The sequence below is a fragment of the Helianthus annuus genome, chromosome 13 (genome assembly GCF_002127325.2).
Source record: "Helianthus annuus cultivar XRQ/B chromosome 13, HanXRQr2.0-SUNRISE, whole genome shotgun sequence".
In the NCBI taxonomy this organism is placed as follows: domain Eukaryota; kingdom Viridiplantae; phylum Streptophyta; class Magnoliopsida; order Asterales; family Asteraceae; genus Helianthus; species Helianthus annuus.
In genome coordinates, this window is record NC_035445.2 from 128,345,811 (window position 1) to 128,371,353 (window position 25,543).

At 39.3% G+C, this 25,543-nt stretch overlaps 1 protein-coding gene and 1 long non-coding RNA gene across 2 annotated transcripts; one reads left to right on the plus strand and one right to left on the minus strand.

Moving 5' to 3' along the window:
* Positions 1 to 8,515: 8,515 nt before the first annotated feature.
* LOC110899263 lies at positions 8,516 to 12,365 on the minus strand. The gene is made up of 2 exons (XR_002570046.2): positions 12,138 to 12,365; positions 8,516 to 8,871 (listed from the first exon to the last, which is right to left on the minus strand). It is a non-coding gene; the product is annotated as an uncharacterized LOC110899263 (long non-coding RNA).
* Positions 12,366 to 14,485: 2,120 nt separating this feature from the next.
* Positions 14,486 to 17,234, plus strand: LOC118485946. Its single transcript, XM_035982491.1, has 2 exons — positions 14,486 to 16,399; positions 16,989 to 17,234. The coding sequence occupies exons 1-2, from the start codon at positions 14,741 to 14,743 to the stop codon at positions 17,004 to 17,006; spliced, it is 1,677 nt and encodes a 558-aa protein (XP_035838384.1). The 5' UTR covers positions 14,486 to 14,740; the 3' UTR covers positions 17,007 to 17,234.
* The last annotated feature ends 8,309 nt before the right edge of the window (positions 17,235 to 25,543 follow it).

The following is a 25,543-nucleotide window of genomic DNA, read 5'->3' on the forward strand; positions in this document are numbered from 1 at the left end:
TTCTTCAATATTGATCGAATTGAAAAAGTCATCGTACTCAAACATCCAAGGCAGACCAGGACATTTGACTGGCAATGTGTGCCTTTGTACTCTGACTTCAGACCATTCCTCGACCCTTTGTCTCTAGATTCCAGACTATTAAGTTCGGGGTGGCATACCCAAGAAAGTATCCTTCAATTGCTTTTGCCCCGAACTTTCCATTAGGATCGATCATTGTGCAAGGAGCTCCAAACGGTTCAAGAAATTGTAAATCTGGTTTCTATTTGTGAAGAAGCTCAAAGCAGGTCTTGTTGTGTCTTTTAACTGTAAGGACTCGATTCATTGTGTAACATGCAGAGGCCACAGCTTCACTCCAGAATGGAATGGGGAACTGGGACTCTACCAACATAGTCCTAGCACTTTCGATCAATGTACGGTTTTTACGCTCAGCGACGCCATTCTGTTGAGGAGTGTAATTTGCACGAATTCGTGAAGAATACCTTTGGATGTGCAGAACTCCGCCATTGCATGATTTTTAAATTCAGCTGCATTGTCGCTGCGTATCCGTCTAACTTTCAAAGTATACAAATTCGCAATCGTTGTGATCAAGTTTTTGATAATTTGGAAAGTATCACTTTTGTGTGCCATGAACGCCACCCAAGAAAATCTTGAATAATCATCAGTCACCACGAGGCAGTACTGATCATTCCTGATGCTTTTATGCTTGACAGGACCGAACAAATCCATGTGCAAACGTTCAAGCGGAACTGCCACGGTGTTGATCTTCTTTGTAGGATGCGACTTCTTTCTTTGCTTCCCTTTCTGGCATGAAACACAGACATCTTGAAGATGGAAATTTTTAAGAGGAACACCAGTCACTAATTCATTTGACACCAAATGATTCATTTTTCTTAAATGAATGTGTCCCATCCGTCTGTGCCAAGAGATTGAATCCTTTTCTGTGGCTTTGGAAACGAAACAGGTTGCTTGTGCAGACGTTGTAATTGCTTGGCTCATATCAAGGACATACAAATCATTAATCCTTGGAGCAGATAAGAGAATCCAGTCTTTGGGGATCTTGAAACTGGGTTTCAGCACATAACATCCATTTGCATCAAAGTGTACTGAAAACTTCTTATCACAAATTTGTGAAACGCTGAGAAGATTGTGATCAAGTTGTTGCACAAAGTTGATCTTATCAAAGCTTACAACTTCGTTAGATACCATTCCTTCACTAGTAATATATCCGCCTTTATCTCCAGCAAAAGCAACATAACCTCCTATAATAGATTTAACGTCGTAGAGAAGCTTCATGTTGCCGGTCATGTGCCTGGATGCCCCACTATCAACAATCCAATGACTGCTGAAAGTTCCTCCTGGACCATCCTGCACATGAACTCACATGATTAGTTGGAGATGGGGACCCAAGCCTTTGTGGTCTTGGGTCTTCCATTTTCATCGACAAAAGTTATTTCAATTTCTTGATGGTTAGGAAATTATGATGCTCCCCCTGAATTAGTAACCGTTTTTGGTTTCCAAGTCTGTTGTGTTTTACTAGTTTGAATTTTTGAAATCTTAACTTCGTGATCATTAGAAGTGTTAGAAATTTCTGGTTTAACTGAAACAGGTTGTTTGTGAAACACGTCGGTTTTAATTGCTTTCTCAATTACCTTGACTTGTTGGCGTTTCTATTTCTTTTCCCTTTCTTTTACAAGATGGGGATCTTGTTTTGAAGAAACAGATCGCTTTCGGTAATTTTGTTCACAGGGATCATCAACTTTGGCTTTTAGTTTATGAAGATACATTTTCGAATAATATGTCCAACTTTATCACACTTGAAACATGATCTTCATTCTACAAACCCCGAAGTATCATGTGAGTGTCTTGTTGATGAACTTTGTGATCCCGAGGTACTTGGTCTTAAACTGTTTTGTTCATTTCTTTTAAAAAAATTAACTTGATTGACATGATCTAAGTTAGATTTATTTGCAAAAGTTTCCAATTTATCCGTTCCCTTTGATTTTACAAAGTTCACCCTCTGATTCTTCTTTTGGTTCGGTTCCTTTCGACCTTGAGTCGTTGATTTACCTTTTGGTTTGGTATGATTTTGCTGCTTTTCACTTTTGGCAATCTTTGATTTCCATGTTGTTTTCGAACTTCAGCTTTTGGAATCGAAGGGCACTGTGTTACCACAACGTGTGAACCCGACGTTCCCAAAAACCTACCTGTCGAATCTTCAAAAACTTTACTGATTAAAGATTTATTTACATTTTTAATCGAAAAATCTTTGTCAGAATAGATTTTATCATCACCAACAAGAGTGTACAGAAAACTCACACTCTCAGACTCTTGTGAGGAAGTGGACTTGACCAGAACAGTCTTAGCAGGTTTTGCGGGAGGATCACATAGAATATGATTCTCAAGAGGTCTGTCCTCTTTGATCACTGCATCAGACTGTGCTGAGTTAGTGTCCTTGGATTCATCATCTGAAGAATCAGCATTCTCAACAACAACTAGAGGATCCTGATTTTGTTCAGCTGTTGACATACTTGTAACTATTGACACATCCGAATCTGATGATATTTCCATTTTGTATCCAAGTACGGTTGCAAATTCCTCAATGTCTAAAGGAACAGATTGCTTAAAATAAGTTCTATTCACCTCATCAGGCATTGCGTCATAATTGTGTCTAACAGGTGGTGGACACTTCTTATATCCAATGCACGTGACAACCTTTTTCTCTTTCTGTATGTCAATGATGTGATCTAGCACATACCTAGAATTTGAATAACTATCTAACTTAAGCTGGATCGCCTCACTTTCATACTTTACACAGGCTAACTCTTTTTGCATGTCCTCGAGACGATTGATATAACAGTTTATGTCATTTTGTTTTCTTGAAACCATTTTAGTTAACTCGGTTTTATCTTCTCTTAAATTTTCAACAACCGTTTTAAACTCTTTTTCATGGTTTTCATAAAACATGTTAGCCTCTATGCATTTCGAAAGATCCACTATCAACTTTTGATTGTGGATATATGTCACGTCATACTTGCTTTGCAAATCATCATATTTGCTTTGCAAGTCCGACAATTTATCACCTAAATTAACACATTTATCACATTTATCAGAAGTTGGATCATCAACACATACCTGGTTTGATGAACCGCCAATATTAGCCATAAAGGCTGAATGATTAGAAGAAGAAGAATAAGCAGCTTCATCCACCAAGATTGATCTTCTATGATTCCCTGCTTCAGCTCCTCCCAACAATTCATCATCATATGCATCGACTGTCACACTTGACGCTTCATCTAAAAGATCATCGCCTGAAGTTGAGATTTCTTCATCTGAGGTTCTACTATACCCAGAATTGTCTTCAACTTCAGAAGATTCACCACCACTGGCGGAAGATTCTCCACCACTGGTGTGCCTCAGATCCTTGACAACCTCAGCGAAACAAGCTGTTCCATCCTGATCACCAATGCCTAATTGCATTGACCAGTCACAACCTTCATCGACTTGTACCACAAGAGCTTGATTGTTGTTTGATGGTCCTGCTTGATTGTTTACAGGTATCAAGGTGCGCTCGTTATTCCTGAAAGGTCCGACGAAACTCTTGAATATCTTGTTGTTGACGAAACTCCTACTTTTGATGATGACGAAACTCCTGCATTGACGAAACTCCTGATTGGCAAAACTCCCTTTGACGAAACTCCTGAGTGTTTCATCGGCTTCATTGTTTCGTCGACCTGGTCATTGTTTCGTCGGCTTCAAGTGTCCTTCGTCAGACATGAAGTTTCGTCTACTCCTTTGACAGTTCGTGGAGGACAGGGGCAGAGGTGGAAAATAACAGGCTGAATTGGTTGTTCACTAAAGAAGAAAGAGCTGCTGTTGCTAGGTTATCGAAGAAGAAGAAGAATAAGAGTCCGGCAAATGTTGTTGCCGTTGAAGGTAGCAGCAGGTTGGATTTGATTGGAGTTTGAATCTCTGATGAAGATGTCAGCTGCTGCTTGTCTGGATATCGAAGAAAGGAGAAAAGTTGTCGGCTGCTAATTTTTTATTTGGGGATTTGTTGTTTGGATGTTGAATCATAGAGAGAGAGGAAGACAAATGATGTTAGCGGCTGACATTAGGTGGGGAAGGTGATGATCGATTAGGGTTAAAAGGTGGAATCGCAGGGTTTTGGATGAGGATGATGTTTGATTTCAGAATTTTGGGAGTTTCACTAGAGATATCGGCAGAATGTTGAACTTCTTTTTTAGGGGATTGTTGGATATGTATGTATCGCAGTGATTGTAGATTGTTCTTCGAAGAGAGTGGAGAGATTTGAAAGTGGGTAGGTTGTGGATGTTGTGTGTAGCAGAAGATATGCAACTAATAAAAAAAATCAACACTCACTTTATATGTTTATTTGTCTTATTCTGTGAAGCTTATTGGATAAGTGAGCTGAATATCAAACACTTAGTCCATTTCGTGGGCCTCTATTCTGATCCATCAAGTTGTTCTTTGTTTGGGCTGGAGAAAGATAATTAATTTGTGGAGCCATTTTAGATTATCATTCTTCGTGAGATGTCTTTAGTGGGCTGGAAACAAGTTGACTTGTGAAAGAAAACACATCATATTTTTCGTGGACTTCCATCAGGTGGGAGTAGGGTCGGGTGTTCGTCAAGTTGTTTTGAATTACACTTCTAAATATCAAAGTCAAAATTCGTCTGGGTTTTGGGAGCGCACGGGATGATGCGGAATGTTGAAAAGAAAAGATGATATTTAAAAAAAATTGTGGGGTAGTCACGGTTACCGATGCAAACGTCAAATGTGGTGACTTGACTACTATGGGCCAAAAACCAAAAACGGTATGTTCACTTCCGCACGTCAATGTTTATGATTGTTATCGGTTATTAGTAAATGTTGGAAAGCATTTTGTTTATTGTCATATTCTCGCATTTGAAAACGAACGTATGAACCTGGAATGTCAATACCGGTCCTAATGAGTTCACAAAGGCTTTGGAGGGTTACAAGTCGGATCCTACGGGGTACTAGGGGACGTTCTTATTCAACTAGAATATGCAAAGAAGAAAGTCGTTTTCATGATTTTTCGAAAAACCGAGAACATTCAGTGAAAGATTGACGACAGTTCCGCTCAGTGGAGGGAATTGGTGAACATTTGAAGATAAATTCTACTCAGTGGAGAGAATTTGTTCTGTGAAATTGACGACAGTTTCTTTGAAGTGGAGAGAATCTGTTAAGGTTTAGAAATCTTACCAAAGAAATGGGGGGATAAAAATTTTCATATGTTGAATTTCTTCGGTAAATTTCTAAACGCAATCACAGGTGGTAGAGTTTGTGATTTTCTGGTGATACAAATGGTTCTGCGTGGAATGTTTTGCACAGACACATATTTGAGGATTTTAATTAATTCTCCAGCCAGCGTGAAGGGTTTTGCACGGAAACATACAGGTATCTAAAGTCAACAGTAGTTTCAAAGCTTTGTTCACTGAAGACCTGGGGGAATCTTTATGAAAGCTGATAGTTCAAAGCTGAAGACCTGCAGGATTCGGTTTTGGGTTTGATGTTTCTTTGGGATTTTACAGGGATCTGGGGGTAACTCAATTCGTTGAGTTTGCAAACGATGTACTTAGTCAAGCCGACTTCCTGAATACTGATGCTGAAGATCCGTAGTGCATTACGTGGTCAACTTCACAAAGGCGAGACAATGAGATCTGGATGTAGTTCAACTAAGCGTGCTGTTTGGTTGAGCTTGCAAGGGATACACTTGGTCTAGCTGACTTTCCTGAGTGTTGATGCTAAAGAATAAAGTGCATTACTTGGTTGTTTCCACAAAGACGGTTTACAGAAGACAGTTCACCAGAAATCTCTACCAATGTAGTATGCTTGAATGAAATAGAGTTCTTATGACAGATCAAGACTTGATGCAGTTCTTAAAGAACGGAACCCTTATCAAATGTCGGTTGGAGTATTGGAAGATCAGCGGAAGATCGGTCAATTGAGGAAATTGCACAACACCCAACACGGATACGCGTACTTTGAGGGGGAAATATTATACAAGGAGCGTCAAGATACTACTTACCTGGATCATCGGTCAAGGGGGAATTTGTTAACACAGAGAAGATAAATACTTGACTGAAGATCGATTGCAGTTGCATTTTCAGCATTCGACAGCAACGAACAAGGGGGAATTTGTTGATGCAGATTTTGTGTCCGATGCTTGTCGAATAGATTAGATTTATTTTATGCTGAATATGTAATAGTTAGTGAAACGGTCAAACGAATGTGTATTGACCCGCTCGTTTGAAGTGGTCAAACGAGAGGGTTATGTGTTTGACCATGTGTGTTTGCTAGACAAGTGGGTGTGGGTATAAATACCAACCCCTTGTTCATTTGCAAACCAGAGAGTTAGAGTGAGGGAGCTCATTGTGAGAGTTCTCTGTGAGTTTGTGTGGTTTGAGGGAGAGATCACCACTTGGTCTCTCTCCGGATGTATACTCCTTTGGTATTAGTTCGGTTAGCTTGTAATCAGGCCGATTTTTAAAGTTTTAGTACCGATTAATACAAAGAAGTTGTGTTTATCCATCTCTAATCTCTCCCGTCTTGAACTAATCTCACACTAATCACGGTTTCGGTCCCGAAACACGGTCCTACACAAGTTATTATTATTTACTAAATAATAATACATAATATTTCTACATGTAACTTTCTATAGTTATTCAGGGTCGGAAATACGGGTTGTCACAAGACCGGATGAGAAATGAAGTTTTTAGAAAAAGGTTAGGAGTGGTAGTTATCAGATTAAATAAAGGAAGAGAGATTGAGATGGTTTGGGCATGTAAAGAGGAGGCAGACGACAGTACCATTTAGAGTAATGGAAAACCTCACTGTGGAGGGGGGAGTGTTGGTTGGCAAAAATTGACTTGTGATGGGCAGATTAGGCAAAATTTGCTAGAGTTGAACCTCTCTAAGGATACGATACAGGATGGGAGTTCGTGGAGATGTATGATTTATGTTAAGGACTTTTAGAGGGATGGTACATTTGTGCCTTAGCTTTATTTTAAAAGACTTATATTTTTTCCTCTACTTAAAGTTTTGTTTGTTTAAAGACAGAGGTCTTTTTAGAAGCAGACTCTCTGTCTCAAGAATAGACGTAAGCTTTGTCAAAATCTCATTCTCCTTCCTCACACCCTACCAATATCTTTGCTAATTGTAGGATTTACAAGATAGGGTTGGTGTTTAGGTTTACAATATAACCACCACATAATTATATTTGGTCGGATGCCCGGAGAATGTGGAACATCGTTTTACTTCCTGTACAGTTGCAAATATGGTTTGGTCAGTAATCAGTCAGAGGTGCAAGGTTGCATATGATTGTATTTGGTCGAATGCCTGAAGACTCATCCATCTTTGCCTTCACATATTGGGGTTTGATGGAATATCACAAGTCTGTACACGGGAATGTTACTTGTTGATGCATTCGGACAATGGCGAAGCTTGAGATTTCCGACGGGGGTTCAAAACGTATATACCCAAAAATTTCTATAGAACTAGGGGGTCGAAAACGTATATACCCAAAAATTTCTATACGAAAACCACATATATTACACTACTGAGCGAAAAAATCAGGGGGGGTCCCCCCCCCCCTCTTCTAACTTGCGCCAATGCATTCGGAGATCTAGAAACAATAAGGTGTTCTCAAACTCGCAACCTTCGGTTCACAAAATCATTAAAGAAATAAAGGCTCTTGCTGTCCCACTGGATGAAGTATTTTGATAGATACCAGAAATCTCAAATTGTAAATTGATAGAACTGACAATCAGCATGATTCGAGAAGGGCAATTCTCCGATTACAAGATAAATTCATATAAAGAAATAACCAGACAAGAATTAAAATGCACGAAACCGATATATTAAGCTAAACTTTAGGTGGGAACAGTTATAATATCTTCCTGATTTCTTCTTTACGACAAGAGAGTTTTTCCTTGATATCGTTGGCAGTGCTCATGAGAGATTTTCCATAGATTATAGGCATAAAAATGGCTTTTATGAGCTTACGATCAAGGCGAATGCTGACAATAGCAAATAGATTCCCTTCTATATCATCCGATAATTTCATGAAATCAAACAGCTCTTTGCGGATATGAACATATATATCATTGACATGAGCTGAAACTGTTCCCGCTTCCAGAGCATTCATTAGATTCGTATTATATTTATTCAACTCGTCTAACTAAAACATATATATCATTGACATGAGCTGAAACTGTTCCCGCTTCCAGAGCATTCATTAGATTCGTATTATATTTATTCAACTCGTCTAACTAAAACCTTGATAACCACACACAGGTGATGTTACTATTTAACCGTTTAACCTCAACCTACCCTTTTCGCATTGAAACTTAGGTGTTGAATTCTTTTGGAAATATTCAAGAAACATAAACAACAATTTGTCTAAACAAAGTTAAGCTCACAGCCCACTGCACAAAAGCTATTGAACACAAAAAAAAAATAAATAAAAAAAAAATAAAAAAAATAAACCATGATCTATATTTAACCTTGACTCACAATTTTCTTTACACACAACTCAACAAACGATCCAGTTTATGCAACAACGCAAATGGCAAAGTAATAGAAACACAAGACTCATATGAAAAAATGGAATGTGAATGCAAAAACCCACACGCCCAACTTCACACTATTGACCCTCGTTCAGTTTCATGTAGATGAGTAAAAAACACAACGTTTACCACAAAACAAGACGATCACAACATCATGTTCTGCAAAACAAGATACCAATCATTCAGAGTTGCTTGGAGGCTTCTCCTTTGGATGTTTGGAGCCGTAATGATCACCCAGCTGGTTTTGATTTGCTAATTGCACCTGCAAATCCCAATGCCTCGAGTTAGTATGAGCCAAAAACTAAAAAGAAAAAAACATTATATTGCAACAGTATGCAAGCACAGAAATGAACAGAAGTCAACAGTCAACGACTCAACGCATCGCTAGTTCGAGTGTTTAGCCACAAATCCCCTTCCATCCCAAAAAAATGCCCATATTCAACTTAAAATCGCCAGGTGAAATACTTAATGACTTTTGAAACTGAAATAAATAAAACAGTCACATTTTGGGTATAATAAGCTTTGATTAATAGGCTGATTAAGTGAAGTCTCTATCAAAGCTATTAGTACACATATACACACACAGATATCTAGAGGGTCATTCAACATCAAAATAATTTTAAGAGTAAATTAAAAAAATCGTCCTTTATGTATGTCACTTATTACAAATTGTGTCCTTTGTCTTCGATAATTACAGAAAACGTACTCGATGTTTGCAAACCCTTGCAAGTTATGTCCTTTAGCCCTAACTCAGTTAAATTTTTTGTGGTTAAATCTGACCAAATGGACCCCACATGGGGGTATTTTTGTGGTTAAATCTGACCAAATGGACCCCACATGAGAGTAAAATGACCAAAATACCCTCATGTGGGGTCCATTTGGTCAGATTTAACCACAAAAAATTAACTGAGTCAGGGCTAAAGGACACAACTTGCAAGAGTTTGCAAACATCAAGTACGTTTTCTGTAATTATTGAAGATAAAGGACACAGTTTGCAATAAGTGACATACATAAAGGACAATTTTTGTAATTTACTCTAATTTTAAATACCGAACTACGAGAACCACGCAAACACATGTACGTATTATTATTTTTTTCATTTATAAGGCATTTATGTAGCTGCATAACCACCCCTCTTTTTCTCTCCCATTGTATCTAGCCTGCAGTACGTACGAGTGCTTATACAGTTCTCGTGGTTCTCTACTTAAAATTAATCATGTACTTAACGCGCCTATATAGTTATAGGATAAGCTATTTCACCAAAAAGTAAAAGAAATCATATTCAAATTTATTACCAAAACAATAAAACAAAGAATTATCTCATATTTCCTACATTAATATATAAAACAAACACATGCTCAAATCAAACTTAAGTCCTACCTTGCATTTACATTTATATAGTGCATCGGTCAATCTTAAGTCTAAACCATCAAGTAAAAAGTGTTCCATGAGTCACATCGCCTTCTTCTAGCTCACGAACATAAGATGCAAGCAGTAATCTAGATATTTGTTTCCGTAATTCAAATTTTATAATTTATAAAAATTTCAAATCTCCTGGTTGTTTAAGAAGGATCAAGCTGTCACCTCTCGAGCCCTGATCTGGTACCCGTACCCCATACCCAAGTTCAACAATTAAGCAATAAAATCAATTTAAACCCCGTTTTATATATTCACCCCTGAAGCCCATATCAAAGAGCAAAAGTAAAACCTCAATTGTTTTAACAAAAAAAAATGGTTCCGCTAAACTAATACAAGGCCCGTTTAAATTGCTGCAGATTCACCGATAAACCTTAGATCATCCTTTTTTCAGATGCCGCGTCTAAACCGCTTTGAAAAAAACTTGGAAGCTGGTGTAACACAAGCACGACTTCTTCCTGTTAACTCAAACAAATAGCTCATAAAAAAACCTCGCTCTATGGTGCCCAAACAACTTCCCAAAGGTGCTGCTACACAGTGCCTGTTCCAACCTTATACCTGAGTGACATAAACTTGCCCACGCTTCAGAAGACCAAAAAATATAGTTCTACACTTCAAGAAAAAGACAGTTTCGCATCGGTGCAATGTTATCCTCTACTTTCGGTTTTTAACAGGACTTGTTCAACTTCAATCTCCCAAAAACGGTCACTAAGTTATTGAACCTGACTGGGACGGGTATACTACTAGTTTGTAAATGTTAATAGGTTCTGTTATATATATATAGGGGAAGGTTAACGTACAATAGCTCTTAACGTGCGACCTGGACGACCTATAATTACGCACGTTATAAATTTCAAACCCTAATTATGCATGAAGAAGAAAAATCACGCGTGATTAGGGGAGGAGGGTGGTTCACTAGTGATAGTTTCTATCACTCCCACTATCCAATCAAATCACACCATGTCATCAACCATTTTTTCATCACTCACAACCTTTTTTAGTGGGGGTGGTCATCACTCATCACCACACCCAACAATTTCCCCCCAACCAACAATTAACCTCCCAAAACAAAACATTAACGCGTGATAAAGATAACGAAAGTTGGATTTCGTTGAAGATTAATGCGTTGAACTTGTTGCCGGCGGTGGAGTATAACGCGTGGATGTTGGTGGCCGTGATACTTTAACGCACCGCCCCGGGTGCTCTTAGGGTTCGTTTCAATTAGCCTGGGATTCATCAATTGTTTGATCAATTTCGTCCAATTCGTTTCAATTTTCTTTTCGTTTCAGTTCAAATTGGCCATTGTTCGGTCAATTTCATCGAATTGTGTTCAAATTCATCTTTGATTTTGAAATTTTTCATCAAAATGACGACTCGAAAAACAGCCCGTAGAACAGAGGATGCAGGAGCATGCGTGATTATAGGTTCAATAATTACGCACGTTATTTTTTGACACAAAATCACGCTTGGTTGGTTTTTTACCTAATGACGCATGTTGTATCAATAATTACGCATGTTATCTTTTGGTCGTGTAATGGTCGCACGTTAAGTAATATTGTCGTTTACACTCTCTCTCTCTCTCTCTCTATATATATATATATATATATGTATGTATATATATATATATATATATATATATATATATATGAAGTTTCAATATATTAAAATAAAATAGTAAAATACCAAACTAACACATCGAAATAGAAAGCAAACCAGCGCCAATAGCCCCTTTTGAATAGCAAAACTAAGCCTTTTAAAAACTGACATTCATAGTTATCAAAGTTTTAGGGCAATTGACAGTTCATCCATTCTAATAAACTAACCCTAAAATCCCATAACTTAACATCATAACATACATATATATATTCTTATGACCAATCACAAACCATATATAATAATTCAGCCAAAATTGAATTTTAAATCCAGATACAACATAAAAAAACATTCAATCTAAAACATCAAACATTAAAATTACAACTGTTCATATAAAAAAGATTCATCTTTTACAGATGAAAACTCAAACAAACAACAATAGATTCAGTAAAATCGAAGTTAAACAAGCAATTAATTAATCAATGAAATCATAGAGATCGTGAAAAGGGGGGGACTTACTTTACAGATTGGACAGGTAACTTTGAGAGCAACAGCACGATGTTCTAATTGAGATCCTTTTGATTTCTGATTCTTCTCTGCGTTTTTTCTCTGTGCTTCGATCTTCTGTTTTCCCCTTGTCATCCTTTCTTCTTCTTTCTCTCTAGATTTCTTCTCTCTCTGGATTGCACACACAGGCGCCGGTGTTGAGTGAGTATTTGGAATTATATGCACAAAATACAGAAATAGTACGTCAACTATTTGCATCCTGACATTTTTTGGTCCCCTTAAAATTTAACTTTTGAATAAATTACAGTTTTGTCCTTTATGTTTGTCCCAAATTTCAGACGATGTCCTTTACTTTTAAAATTGATGACTTTTGCACTTAATGTTTCAAAATCTTGCACGTTATGTTCTTTAGGCCAAACCCAGTTAGGCTGGAGGGTATAATCCTCGGTGACTTGATCGGGGAGTGGGTGTCACCGATCGGGGAGTGGGTGTTACCGATCGGTGACCACCCCCACCTGTTTGAGTTGGGTGTTTGATTTGGAGAGAGGGTGGGAAATTCGATGTGTAGTCACCGATTGTGTTGAGAGGAGAGGTGAGACCAATCAAGTCTTTTTTTTTAATTGCGGGGTGTTTGACCATACCTAGTGATTGAGTGTAAAATGGGGAGTAGAATGGGGAGTTGACATGGCATAATATTATTGGGTAGGATTTCAATCAAACACCCTAGGGTGATTGACTATACCCTCCACCCTTATAATTTCCAGTTAAGTTATGTCATGTGCACTGCACATGAGGGTAGCATTATCTTTTCACATCCTAATTTATAAATGATTTTTAGAAAACAAATAAAGGACATCACCTGCCGCCACCACCACTTTCCATCACCTGCCGCCACCACCTCCCACCCTCACCTGCCGTCGACCACCCATTATCACCATCAACAGATTTCTCGTTTCTTTTCAGATTTTATATCTCTAACACCATTGAAGAACAGAAATCACAACTTATAATCCAAACTATGCATCACTATAGTCCTCAAATTCAATAAATAAATCAATAACTTCAACTTCTTCCATTAACATCTCACTCACAAAATAATCAAACTAACTAAAATCAGGAATACGTACATCCCAAAACAGGAATCAATAACTTCAATATCGCACACAATTGACACATTAACGCCTTTTCTGTACTCACCGATGCCCGCAATTTCCTCCACTGCACCAGTTCACACACAATCGACATTCCGGGCACCACACTAGTACCACTCTTGCACCACCGTCATCAGAGCATAACACCTTCTTTGGCACTCCTACACCATCGTCAGAACACCGTAGCACCATCGCCACCGCAACAATCCAATCATCGAGGTTCATCACCCACAGCCACCCCTGTTCAGATCTGAAAATCCGTTCGGATCCGATTCTACCCACCACAACAGTCCGATCATCAAAAAATATGCACCTACCTTCACCATGATCATCGTTGTCGTCGATTCATCTTGAAACCACCACCATCGTCTTTATCGTCGGCTATTCATCTTGAACCACCACCACCGTCATCGTTGTCGTCGATTTTGTTGGAACCTGAAGGTTTATTCATGTAGGTTAACAATGTTTAGGGATTGATTATGTAATTAGTTCTTTATATTTTGGGTTAATCTTTGTGGGTTGGGCTAGATAAGTGTCGCATGGGCCACTAGGTTGATTTCGGTCCAATGTGTTTAGTATATAAACAACCCTAATCATTTGATTAGGGGTTGTTGATTGCGACTAGAGTTGGGCGACACAAGCAAAGGAACCGAGTTCTGATCGAACACTTGTATCAGTCATTGGTAATCTTTGAATGCAAGTTTCGGTTTGTCTATTATCTATTGCTTATTGTTTGATCTTAATATTTATTCTTGGATCACCTTGTGTTTGATTTCCGCGCTCTCACAAGGTTAAGATTGATATCATTGATAGAGATCTTCACGGGTTTTACAATTGGTATCAGAGCCATTGAAGCCATTCAAGGGCTCGGTTTTGATATCAATCGGATTCAAGAAGTTTCATATATTACTGATCCGGTTTTGTTGAGTGTCTTGCAGATTTTTTTTATCAACTGTTCTTGACAGATTTATCGAAAAAATCACTGAATTTGGTTTGTTGATTTCAGTCTTGGTGTTTGCTGATTTTTCAGGAATTCGGTGGTCAACAGATTCAAAGATTACAATATCTTTGAATTTTGGAAATTGCTGAAAAGTAGGGATTGCGAGTAAACAGATCTTATCACTTATTGTTTTTGCAGGTTACGACTCGCAATCACTCAGTTGCGGCTCATCACGCTTAGTTACGACTCGCAACCATTGCTGGTTTCGGTTCATCTTGCCTCAGTTACGACTCGCAACCAGCAGTTTGATCTTCACTCGCAACCGTGGTTTCGGCTCATCCTGTCTTGTTACGACTCGCAACCTCTTCGGTTACGACTCGCATCCACAGTTGACTTGACTCGCAACCATCTCCATTACGACTCGCAACCCCGTTTCGACTCGCAACGACAGTGTGTTACGGACATTTGGACTGTTGACTTTGGACTTAATAAAATCAATTAATTAATTAACTGATTAATTAACCATGTCATCGAACAACAGTGAACTGTCTGCCCTAACTCAACAACAAGAACTGGACTCAAAGCTTGGAACTACAACACGTATTCCGAGATTAACTGATGCTAATGACTTTCCTGAGTGGAAGTGGCGCTTTGAACAGCATCTGAAGGTTAAAGATTACAAGCTATGGCGCAGTATCTTGAGAGGACCTAGGGAGATTATGATGGAAAGTCCTACAGAACCAGATGTTAAAATTAAAAAGCCTCGAGATAAATACACTGAAGATGATTTGCTCATTGTTGAAGAAGATGATCGTGCTCTTTCCTACTTAACTATGGGTTTAGGTCCTGATATTGCTATTGGCTTTCGCTCCTGCAAATCTGCCAAAGAATTGTGGGATTCTCTGATTGAAGTGTATGAAGGAAACGAAGACATGAAAGAGAGCCGAAGAAACTTGCTGCAACAAAACTTCAACAACTTCAACCATATTTATGGTGAAACAATAGATAATCAGATTCAGAGATTCGTGAAGCTAGTCACTCAAATGCAAATGGAAGAGATTCATACAACTAATGCATCCTCCAATCGACAACTTCTCAATGCACTGCCTAAGAGTTGGGATCATCATGTTGCAATGATCAAGAAGACAAAAGACTTAGCTAGATGTACTCTGTCTGAGATGATCTCTCACATCAAGGCATGCGAACTGGATGATAAGCAAAGAGAAACGAATTACAAGAACAGTATGCTAGCTGCCGGTTTCTCCATTGCTCCCGCCTCTTCCAACAACAACAACGCAGCCTTACTGTCTCAAGGAGGTTTTCAGATGTTTCGCAATAATTCATCCGCTCCTCAAACTTCAGCAAAGGTGCACTCACCTGGATCCTCAAATCAAGTTGTTTCTTCAGCGTCTACTGTTACTTCTGCTGGAAATGCTGGAAATGTCTCTACTGTCGCTCCTACTTCTGCCTTCGCTGCAAACAACGAAATGATAGCCTTCTTCGCCAGTCAATCAAAGGAAAAACTGGAAATAGCAGCTTCAGTGATCAACTGTTTGAATGCTTTCATTGCAGGAAAGCTTGATCCACCAAAGTGGAGTCCTAATGATCTGTCTCAGATTCATCCAGATGATGTTGAAGAAATGGATATCACTTGGCAGATGGCAATGGCTGCCTTCAGAGCTCAAAAGTTTGTGAGAAAAACAGGTAAAAACAGGTGGGGAAATGCATGGAATGGAGCTGCTAAAGTGCCCTTTAATCTTCGTTGTTTCAACTGTCATGAGGAAGGACACTATGCTCGTAACTGCCCAAAGCCACTTGTAAACAGAGATCAAGCTTCTGCAGAATTAGCGCAACCAGCAACACCTGGTCAACCTGCAACTCCTAATCGAGAAAGGGCTCTTGTGACCACTACCGGTATAGCAGATGCTGAAACTTCTGGAAGTCCACAGCCGCAAGGATTAGCACAAGCTCTGGTGGTACAGCCCAACATTCATTTTGATTGGTCTTCAGAAATTGAGCGTTTAAACATATCAGCTCCAGAGAATCAAACTGCTACATCCAACATTGCTTTCATGACCTCAAGCGAACATAGCTCTAAGCCAGAGGAAGAGACTGCAGCTGATGATTTTGCATTCATGACTCAAATCCTGTCAGCACCTGTCAAAGGTCTCACGAAAGAAGAGGTAATTTCTGTTTTCTGCACTCCTGAATGTAGAGAACGAGTTGAGTCTTATCGAATTCACAACGCTGAGCTAATCGAAGACTATAATGAAATTAAACGTAAAAATTTTACTTTAACGAAAAACGAAAAACTTTTCAAAGAGAAAATCGAAGCTCAGCGTAAGGACATCGTTCAACTCAAGGACGATGTCAGTGTAGCCGAGGCCCAACTCATGATAGTCAAAGAGAAATTGTGTGAGGTGACTAAAGAACTGGAGGATGTTAGAGATAAATACCAAATAAATGAATTGAACATTAAGAAATTCGATTCCTCCAGTAAATTAGTCAAAAATCTGTGCGATCAGCAATTGGCATATTCCAAAAAGAAAGGGTCAGGTTTGGGCTATAATCAGACTCCTCCTCCATACAATAATAATTATACTTATTTACCAATGACAGAGGAGGAGATACTGAACGAAAGTAAAATGACATATGGTTCAAATAACAACAAATCGTCTGTTCATAACAGACACGTTGAGCCACAAAAGTCCTCACCATTGAATTTTGTTCCTAAAGGAACAATTGATCCTAACGTTTCATTGTCATGTGCAGATGATAGCTCTGAAGTAAAATGTGGTGATGTTCATGGGAGTGAACCAGTCGTAATTTCAAATGTGTCTGAACCTTGTTTTGAACATTATTCTGAACCTACTGCGTCTGACATTGCTTTTACTGATTCTTTGTTTGCTTCGTTTTCTGCTTTTGTTTCGTCTTGTGAGCCTGTTGTTTTGGGCAAAACTGATAATGTTTGTGTGGATGATTTGAAAAATAAGTGTGGTGATGAATGTTTTTCTTCAAGTGTTTGTGATACTAACATACCAAATGTTTCAGCTTGTGAAAATGTTACAGGTGAGGTCCCTCAGGATGCATTCAGTGAAACCACTGAAACGCCTTCTCAAGAAAATCAAGTGTATCCTAATTCTTCTTCTGAATCTGTCTCAGTGGGCGTCCCTAATGTTGAATCTAGTGGGACCCCATTGGAAACTGTGTTAAACAATGAATCTGAATCTGTGTCACAAGATAAATGCTCTGAGGAAATGCATATTGATGAAAATTTTTCAGGATCAGAACAGAAACCTGAATCAGTTTCACATGATAAATGCATTGAGGAAGAGCATATTGTCGAGACTTCTTCTTGTTCGGGAAGTGAACCTGAATCAGCTTCAAATGATAAATGTGTTGCTAAAACGCATTTGGATGAAACTCATACATGTTCAAATTCGGAATCGAGATTAAGTGAAAATGAAAAGAATGTTGGTCAAAACGAGAAATCATCAGAAGAAAATCAGTTAAAAGAAAAACCACAAATCAAACATAGTCAGAAAACTAAGACGTTGAATCACTCGAAATCAAGCAAACAGAGTCCAAATGTCAAAAATATTCAAAGTGTGAAACGTCAAACATGTTTTAACTGTGGCATTGCCGGTCACATTGCCAGAAATTGTGGTAATCTCCCAAGGACACCGAACAAGAAACCATCAGGGCGAAATCAGAAGGCCACGTCCAATCGATATCACTGTTCGGAGTCCATGAAGTCTGCAAGGACTAAGACGATGAAGAACCACCATCATCATAGGACCAGACCTTCTGATCAGGATTGGAATGCAGCCAAACGCCATAATCAATATCAGAATAGACAAACAAATTTTCAGCGTAATCGAAGTAATTCTTTTGGTAACGTTTTTGAAAGTTTAAATTCTAACTGGTCAAGACAGTTTTGGAAACCTAAAGTCAATGGCATGCAATCCAATCCAAGGAAATCATATCATCAAAAGGTCGCCAACAAAAATGTTTCAAAATTTCTGAATAAAGATAACTTAGTTTGGCAGAGGGTAACGTATTTCGATGCTCAAGGAAAACCCAGATCCACTATGGGCTGGGTTCCTAAATCTAACTAATCCCGCTACTCGTGCAGGAACAGCTGTGGAGGACTACCGTGCGCCTCTGGTACATGGATAGTGGCTGTTCCAGGCACATGACAGGAGACTTATCCCAACTTGTGAATGTCAAAGAATTTAATGGCGGATATGTCTCATTTGCGGGAGGTGAATATGGCAGAATCACTTTGAAAGGAACTGTTCAAAACGGTGTTCTCAGCTTTGAAAATGTCAATTATGTTCCAGAACTGAAACACAATCTGTTAAGCATTTCGCAGATTTGTGATAGAGGGAATTCAGTTCATTTTACGAAGAAGGGATGTCATGTTCTGAAGCCTGGGATTGTAATTCCAGAAGACTGGTTCTTGATGACAGCTGAAAGAAAAGGAAATGCTTACGTCATTGATATGAACAAGAAGCCGTGTGAAGAGATCACTTGTTTATTTTCGAAGATTTCAGAGCATGATGGTTTATTGTGGCACCGTCGACTCGGGCATGTGAATATGAAAAATCTGAACCGTCTAGCTAAAGGTCAATTGGTACGAGATCTTCCGATCAAGGATTTCATGTTGGTGGAAAAGTGTGTTGCTTGTGCGAAAGGGAAGGCTCATCGAAAACCTCACAAGGCTAAACCAGTACCCTCGACAAAAGCTGTACTCGAACTACTTCACATGGATCTTTTTGGTCCAGTGAATGTGCTGAGCATCGGGAGGAAAGCTTACTGTCTGGTAATCGTCGATGATTACTCTCGTTACACTTGGGTGTATTTTCTCAGTCACAAAAATGAAACTGCTGCATTGGTGAAACAATTCATTACTTTGGCTGAAAATCAAGCGAGTACTAAGGTGAAGGTTATTCGATCAGACAATGGGACAGAATTCAAGAATGTTACTTTGGATACGTTCTGCGTTGAAAAGGGAATCGATCGACAGTTCAGTGCGCCTCGCACTCCACAACAAAATGGAGTGGCTGAAAGAAGGAATCGTACTCTAATTGAGGCGGCTCGTACCATGCTGGCTGATTCAAAGCTTCCTAGCTTCTTTTGGGCCGAGGCTGTTAGCACGGCTTGTTACGTCCAGAATCATGCTTTAGTAAACAAACGTCACATGAAAACCCCTTATGAGATTCTGGAAGGACGTAAACCTTCGGTTTCACACTTTCGCATCTTTGGTTGTCCATGCGTATTATTACTAATGGACTCCAACGGAAAGTTTGAAGTCAAAGGTGACGAGTGTTACTTTATTGGATATGCTAAAGGCTCTGCTTATAGGGTATACAACAAAGTAACTAAAAAGGTCGTCGAGTCGTGCAACATTGAGTGGCTTGAAGAGAATGCTACGGACGCTAGAGTTGGTCCAGATTGGTTATACGATTATTCTGCTCTGTTTAAATCATTTAACATTTTGTCAAGTGATGTTTCAGTTGCAGGTGTGTCTATTCCCAAACAACCATTGTCATTTGAAGATACAGAAGACGAAGCCCAGATGCAAGACAATGTGAAGCATCATACCGTTGATCCACCGGGAATGGTGTTTACGCAACATCCTACACCGACACCGATGGTCAATCAATTCCCTGAGGGTGCAGCAACTAGTGACTCTGCATTGTTTCCTGATCCAATTCCTGAGGATTGTACTGTCACTTCTCCTGTAGTTCACACTACAACCGCACCTAATGAGGGGGAGTCAAGCAACACCACCACTGAAGAGGAGACTGTACCTGATTTGGCCGTACCGACGAGCGTTCAACGCAATCACCCAATCGAGAATGTGATTGGTCCTGTAAATGCAGGAATTTTGACCCGGAGTCAATCAGGAACCATTAACACTTGCTTATATTCTTGTTATCTTTCTCAAATCGAACCTAAAACCATTGATATAGCTTTGCAGGAACCTGGCTGGGTAGATGCTATGCACGAAGAGCTGAACCAGTTTGAAAAACTTGGAGTATGGAAGCTTGTCAAGTTGCCTGCAGGAAAACGCAAGCTTGGAACTCGATGGGTATTTCGAAACAAGCAGGATTCTGCAGGCGTGATAGTTCGAAATAAAGCAAGGCTGGTGGTTCAGGGATTCAGGCAAATCGAAGGACTGGATTATGATGAAGTATATGCTCCGGTTGCACGACTTGAAGCCATCCGGATCTTTTTGGCTTACGCGTCATACATGGGATTCACTGTTTATCAGATGGATGTCAAGACCGCGTTTCTCTATGGAGACGTGAAGGAGGAAATTTTTGTCGAGCAACCGCCAGGATTTGTGCATCCAGATCATCCTGAGTACGCCTACAAGTTAGACAAGGCGTTGTACGGGTTACACCAGGCTCCTCGAGCTTGGTATGCCACACTAACAGAGCATCTGCTGGCTCATGGGTACACGCGTGGCACCATAGACCAGACTCTGTTTATCAAGAGGGTAGGACGTGATCAAATTTTGGTTCAAATCTACGTTGATGATATCATTTTCGGATCTACAAGCGAGGATCTCTGCAAGGAATTCGAGAGAGTTATGAAGAAAAAGTTTGAAATGAGTGCTCTGGGGGAGATGACACTGTTTTTGGGTTTACAAGTCAAACAGAGTTCACAAGGAATTCTGATTCATCAGGGGAAGTATGTGGATGATGTGCTGGCAAAGTTCAAGTTCACGGACGCAAAGCCTGCTGAGACACCTATGGCTGAGAGACCATTATTGACTGAAGATGAAGAAGGAGAGTCTGTAAATCAACGTCAATATCGGTCCATGATTGGGTCATTGATGTATCTCACAGCTAGCCGTCCGGACATCATGTTTGCTGTTTGCAACTGTGCACGCTATCAGGCTAATCCTAAAACTTCTCATCTTATTGCTGTTAAACGGATCTTTCGGTATCTTAAAGGCCGACCTCGGTTTGGCCTGTGGTATCCGAAAGATTCCAATTTTGACTTGTTTGCTTTCTCTGACAGCAATTTTGGAGGTACTGTCAGTGACAGGAAATCCACTTCTGCGGGATGTCAATTTTTGGGTGATCGGCTCATTTCTTGGCAGTGCAAGAAACAACAAACAGTGGCGATATCCACAGCTGAAGCTGAGTATGTTGCTGCTTCTGCTTCTTGCTCTCAAGTGGTGTGGATGCAACATCAATTGCAGGATTATGGTTTGATTTATCTTAACACTACTATTTACTGCGATAATGATGCTGCAATACAAATTGTTCGAAATCCTGTTTTTCACTCCAAAACCAAGCACATTGACATTAAGGTTCATTTCATTCAAGACTGCTTTGACAGAGGTCTGATTACTCTTGAACAAATCGACACAGATGCAAATGCTGCCGATTTGTTCACCAAACCTGTCAGCAGCTCGAAATTCAGAGTGCTTGTGGATTTTCTAAAAATGATCCGTTTTACTGATTGAGCATGTTTTGTTTTTCATAGGTAAATTTGGTCATAAAGTTTTCTATTCTTAGGTAGTTTTTATTTATGCACAAATTTAGGGGGAGAAAAATTGAAAAATACAAAAACATTGAAAAATTGAAAAAATACAAAAAGAGGTTCAAAAGGAAGTGTGGCTGGACTGGGAAATGAAATGAATTTTCACTTTATGGTCAAGGGCTGACTCATGTAAGACCAGTATCGAAATAGTTTGACTCTAGTGTGATATGTTGGTAGGCTCTATCCTTAAGATTGGAAACAATAGCTGTTTCTGTTCAGAACTAAACTAGTACATGACCTCAGAAAAGAAAATCACTTGGAATTAGCTCATGTCTATTTGAATGTTTGTATGTTTTTCCCGATACACACAATTTTGATCTGATTCTGAAATCTTATCTGAAAAAGTCGTGTACCTCCTCTGCTGCATCCAGATACATGCTGACCTGGAGGTGCTAGGCAACGTCAGCTTCTGCTGCATCCAGATACATGCTGACCTAGCTGTACGTTGTCGATCTGTAGATCAATTAACACCCGAAAGAGGCCCTCTAGTGCCCAAAAGAAACCCAATAAACCTATATCAAATTGAGAAAACTCATTTGATCTGTATATTATATCATCTCAATCTAAGATCTATTCTGTTCTTTTCTCAACCTATTCCCAGTTAAGATTTCAGAAATTTGGATTGGACTTGTGAAATATGTGGTAGGGAAACTGCTTGCATGATAGAGTGAGCTGTGCATAATTCCAGGATTTGATTAGTATTTGTTTGGGTGCTCATTATTAAAAATATCAAAACATGATAAAAAGAGATACAGGCAGTTATATGGAAAAGATCTAGGGAGATGAGTTTAAGAGGACAAATATACTGGCAATCGTCTAGATCATCCTCTAGTAGATCAGTGTTGATAAGTGAAGTCAAGCCCGAGACCTTGTGATTTGATCCCTGAGCATCTCTGCAAATTTCCTGTTTTATTTTGTAAAAAATATTTTATTATTTAATTTTGTTTTAGGTTTTATTTTGCAAATAAATGCTCAAAAGGTTTAATGGGTAATTTTTATTAAATCAGATTTTTGAATTGGGCTTTATTGAAAATATTTATTGAAAATTAATTTGAGCCCAAATCCATAAGGCCCAGCCCATAAGACATGGGCCCATGGAAATCTGTTGAGTATAAAAGGGGTGATTACGAGTCACATTCCATTATTCACTCGCAATCTTCTCTCAAAACTCTCTCATTATTCCGGCCGCAATCACGATTCCGACTCATTTCCGGTTGCGACTCGCAATCCGATTAGATCATCATCAGGTAAAATGACGTCATTGATCAAGTTTTGCAGGAATTTTGAATATCTTTTGAAGATTCCGATGAATTTTTGAAGACTCCGGCGATTATTTGATGATTCCGATGAAGTTTCCGATGAATATTTGAAGTTTCCGATGAAGTTTCAACTCGCAATCAAGAACAATATGACTCGAAACCAGAAATTACGACTCGCAACCTCAAGGTTGCGACTCATGGTTGCGACACATCTTGGTTTGTTGCGACTCATGATTGCGACTCGCAATCTTCTGGTTGCGACTCAGTTTTCCTGGTTGCGACTCATGGTTTCGAGTGAACAGTGCCAGTGTTTGTTTTATTTTTAATTTTTATCACTGTTGTTATTGGAAACTTATATGTTTTGTGTGGTGTGCAGAAAAATGGACTTAAAGTTTATCGCGTCTCACAATCAAGTAGCATATTTGGCACCTCCACCTGTGAAGCATAAGCAGCTGTTCACGTCATTGATCAAAGGCCTAAGTACATGCCGTATTGCTCACGCTCTTCGTGAAAATCCGGTCGTTTATGAAAGCCTCATTCGAGATTTTTGGAAGACTGCAAAGGTGGAAATCATTGAAGGAAAAGGAGCTATAGCTGCTGAGATCGACGGGACGAAGATTATTGTGACGGAGCAGATTATCAGGGATGTGTTGAAGTTCAATGATCAGGAAACGGATCCAATCGAGCTTGCTGCTGGAACCATTGAAGAAATTTTGCCACGACTGAGTTATGAAGGAAAATTTCCTCCCTTGGTTAAGAAGTTTGTTCATCCATACTGGCGTTTATTATTGCACATGTTCCTGTTGTGCATGACAGAAAACCGAGGGGGAATTGATCAATTAAACACAACACAGACGGCTGCATTGATTTGCGTGATTACTAATGAGCCGTTCAACTATTCAAGATATGTTTTGGAAGCGATGAAGAGAAATGCTATTGGGCTTCGAAAGGATAAGTTTCTTATGTATCCTAGATTTGTGCAGATGATTCTCAATGAGCGTTATCCTGAATTGAAGAGATCTGGTGATACTCTGGAGTTAAAGCCTATGGGCCCTTCGTGTTTTGGTGCTCTCACTACGAAGAAGGGAACAGAGAAAAAGTTTGAAGGTTTGATCGAGTTGGAGAAGTTTGGTCAGTTTGCAGAGACCGAAGACATTGTTGAGAATCCAGTCATGGCACAAGCCGTACCTGCACGTGCCATTGTTGCTGAAGAACATGACATTCAAAGGAGAGCTGAAAATGAGCCTGAGCCAGAGCGTATCACTATTAACTCTGACGATGAAGGTGTTGAGATTACGTGTGATTCAGATGATGATAACATAGAACTTCCTCCTGAAGTTAATGCTGATGCTGTTTCTACAGTTAATCCAGTGATTTCTGCTGAGAGTTTGGCAATGCTGATAAAGAAAGTGACTGACACGATGGGAAATCCTCCTCCCAATCTGTCAGTATCTACTGAAGAGCCAGAAGAAAGCCCAAGGGATTCTGATTCTATTCCGTTAAAAAGGAAAAGGAGGGATCCTAGACCCGGAATGTTTATCGAACAAGGAAAAGATCAATCCGTGACTGTTGCTGATGATACCGAAGGTTTGTATGACTTCGATTTTGAAAAGTACGTTGACGATGCTACCACCACCACTACAGAGAATATCTTTGAGTCTGGTGTTCATACTCAAGGTGATGATACAGTTATGACGAATGTTGAAGTTCAAAATGAAGCTGTGCCTAATGTTGAAGCTCACGTAGAAGCTGGGCCCTCTGGAATTGTTAGTGCTGGACCTTCTGGTACTATTCATGAAGAACCGAGCAGTTCAAGTGGTAAAAGGCCTGTAGAACCACTTAGAATGCCTTTTGACAGTGATTCTAGTGATGATGATGAGTTTATAAGCATGAGGGAAATAAAGAAACGTTTGGTTGTGCTTGAACAAGATTCAATTCATAAAGATGCAAAGATCATTCAGCTTGAAGACACAATTGTGAAGAAAGATCAACAAATTGAGCAACTGCAAGGAGACGTTAGCCTATTGTTCAATATTGTTTATGATCTGCGAGGTAAGCTTGAAAAGAAATTCGGACAAGAGTTTTCTGATCCAACAGATGTCGAAAACAGAAAGAAAGCTTTTGAGAAAGATAATGCTGAAAGGAGTGCTGCTATGGAAAAATACTTTGAAAGAGTTACTAATCCAGAAGCAGAGAAAGCTAAAGCAGAGAGGTTGAAGAAGAAAAGAGAGTTTGTGATTCTGAAGAACAAGAATGCAAATCCAGATGATGAAGATGCACATGCTACACATCATTTAATGGATGTTGGTGAAACTCTCTACGATAAGAAAGGAAATCGATCTGGTGTTGTTAGCTGGGGTTATGATCATGATCGTAACAGATGGTGGATCAAAAGGAAAGTTGGACCGGTCGAATGGTACAAACATTCAGGACAATTTCAATCTTTCACTAAGGTAGATTTGACAGATTTGACAAATAAACCTTATGTGGATGATAAGCCTAATG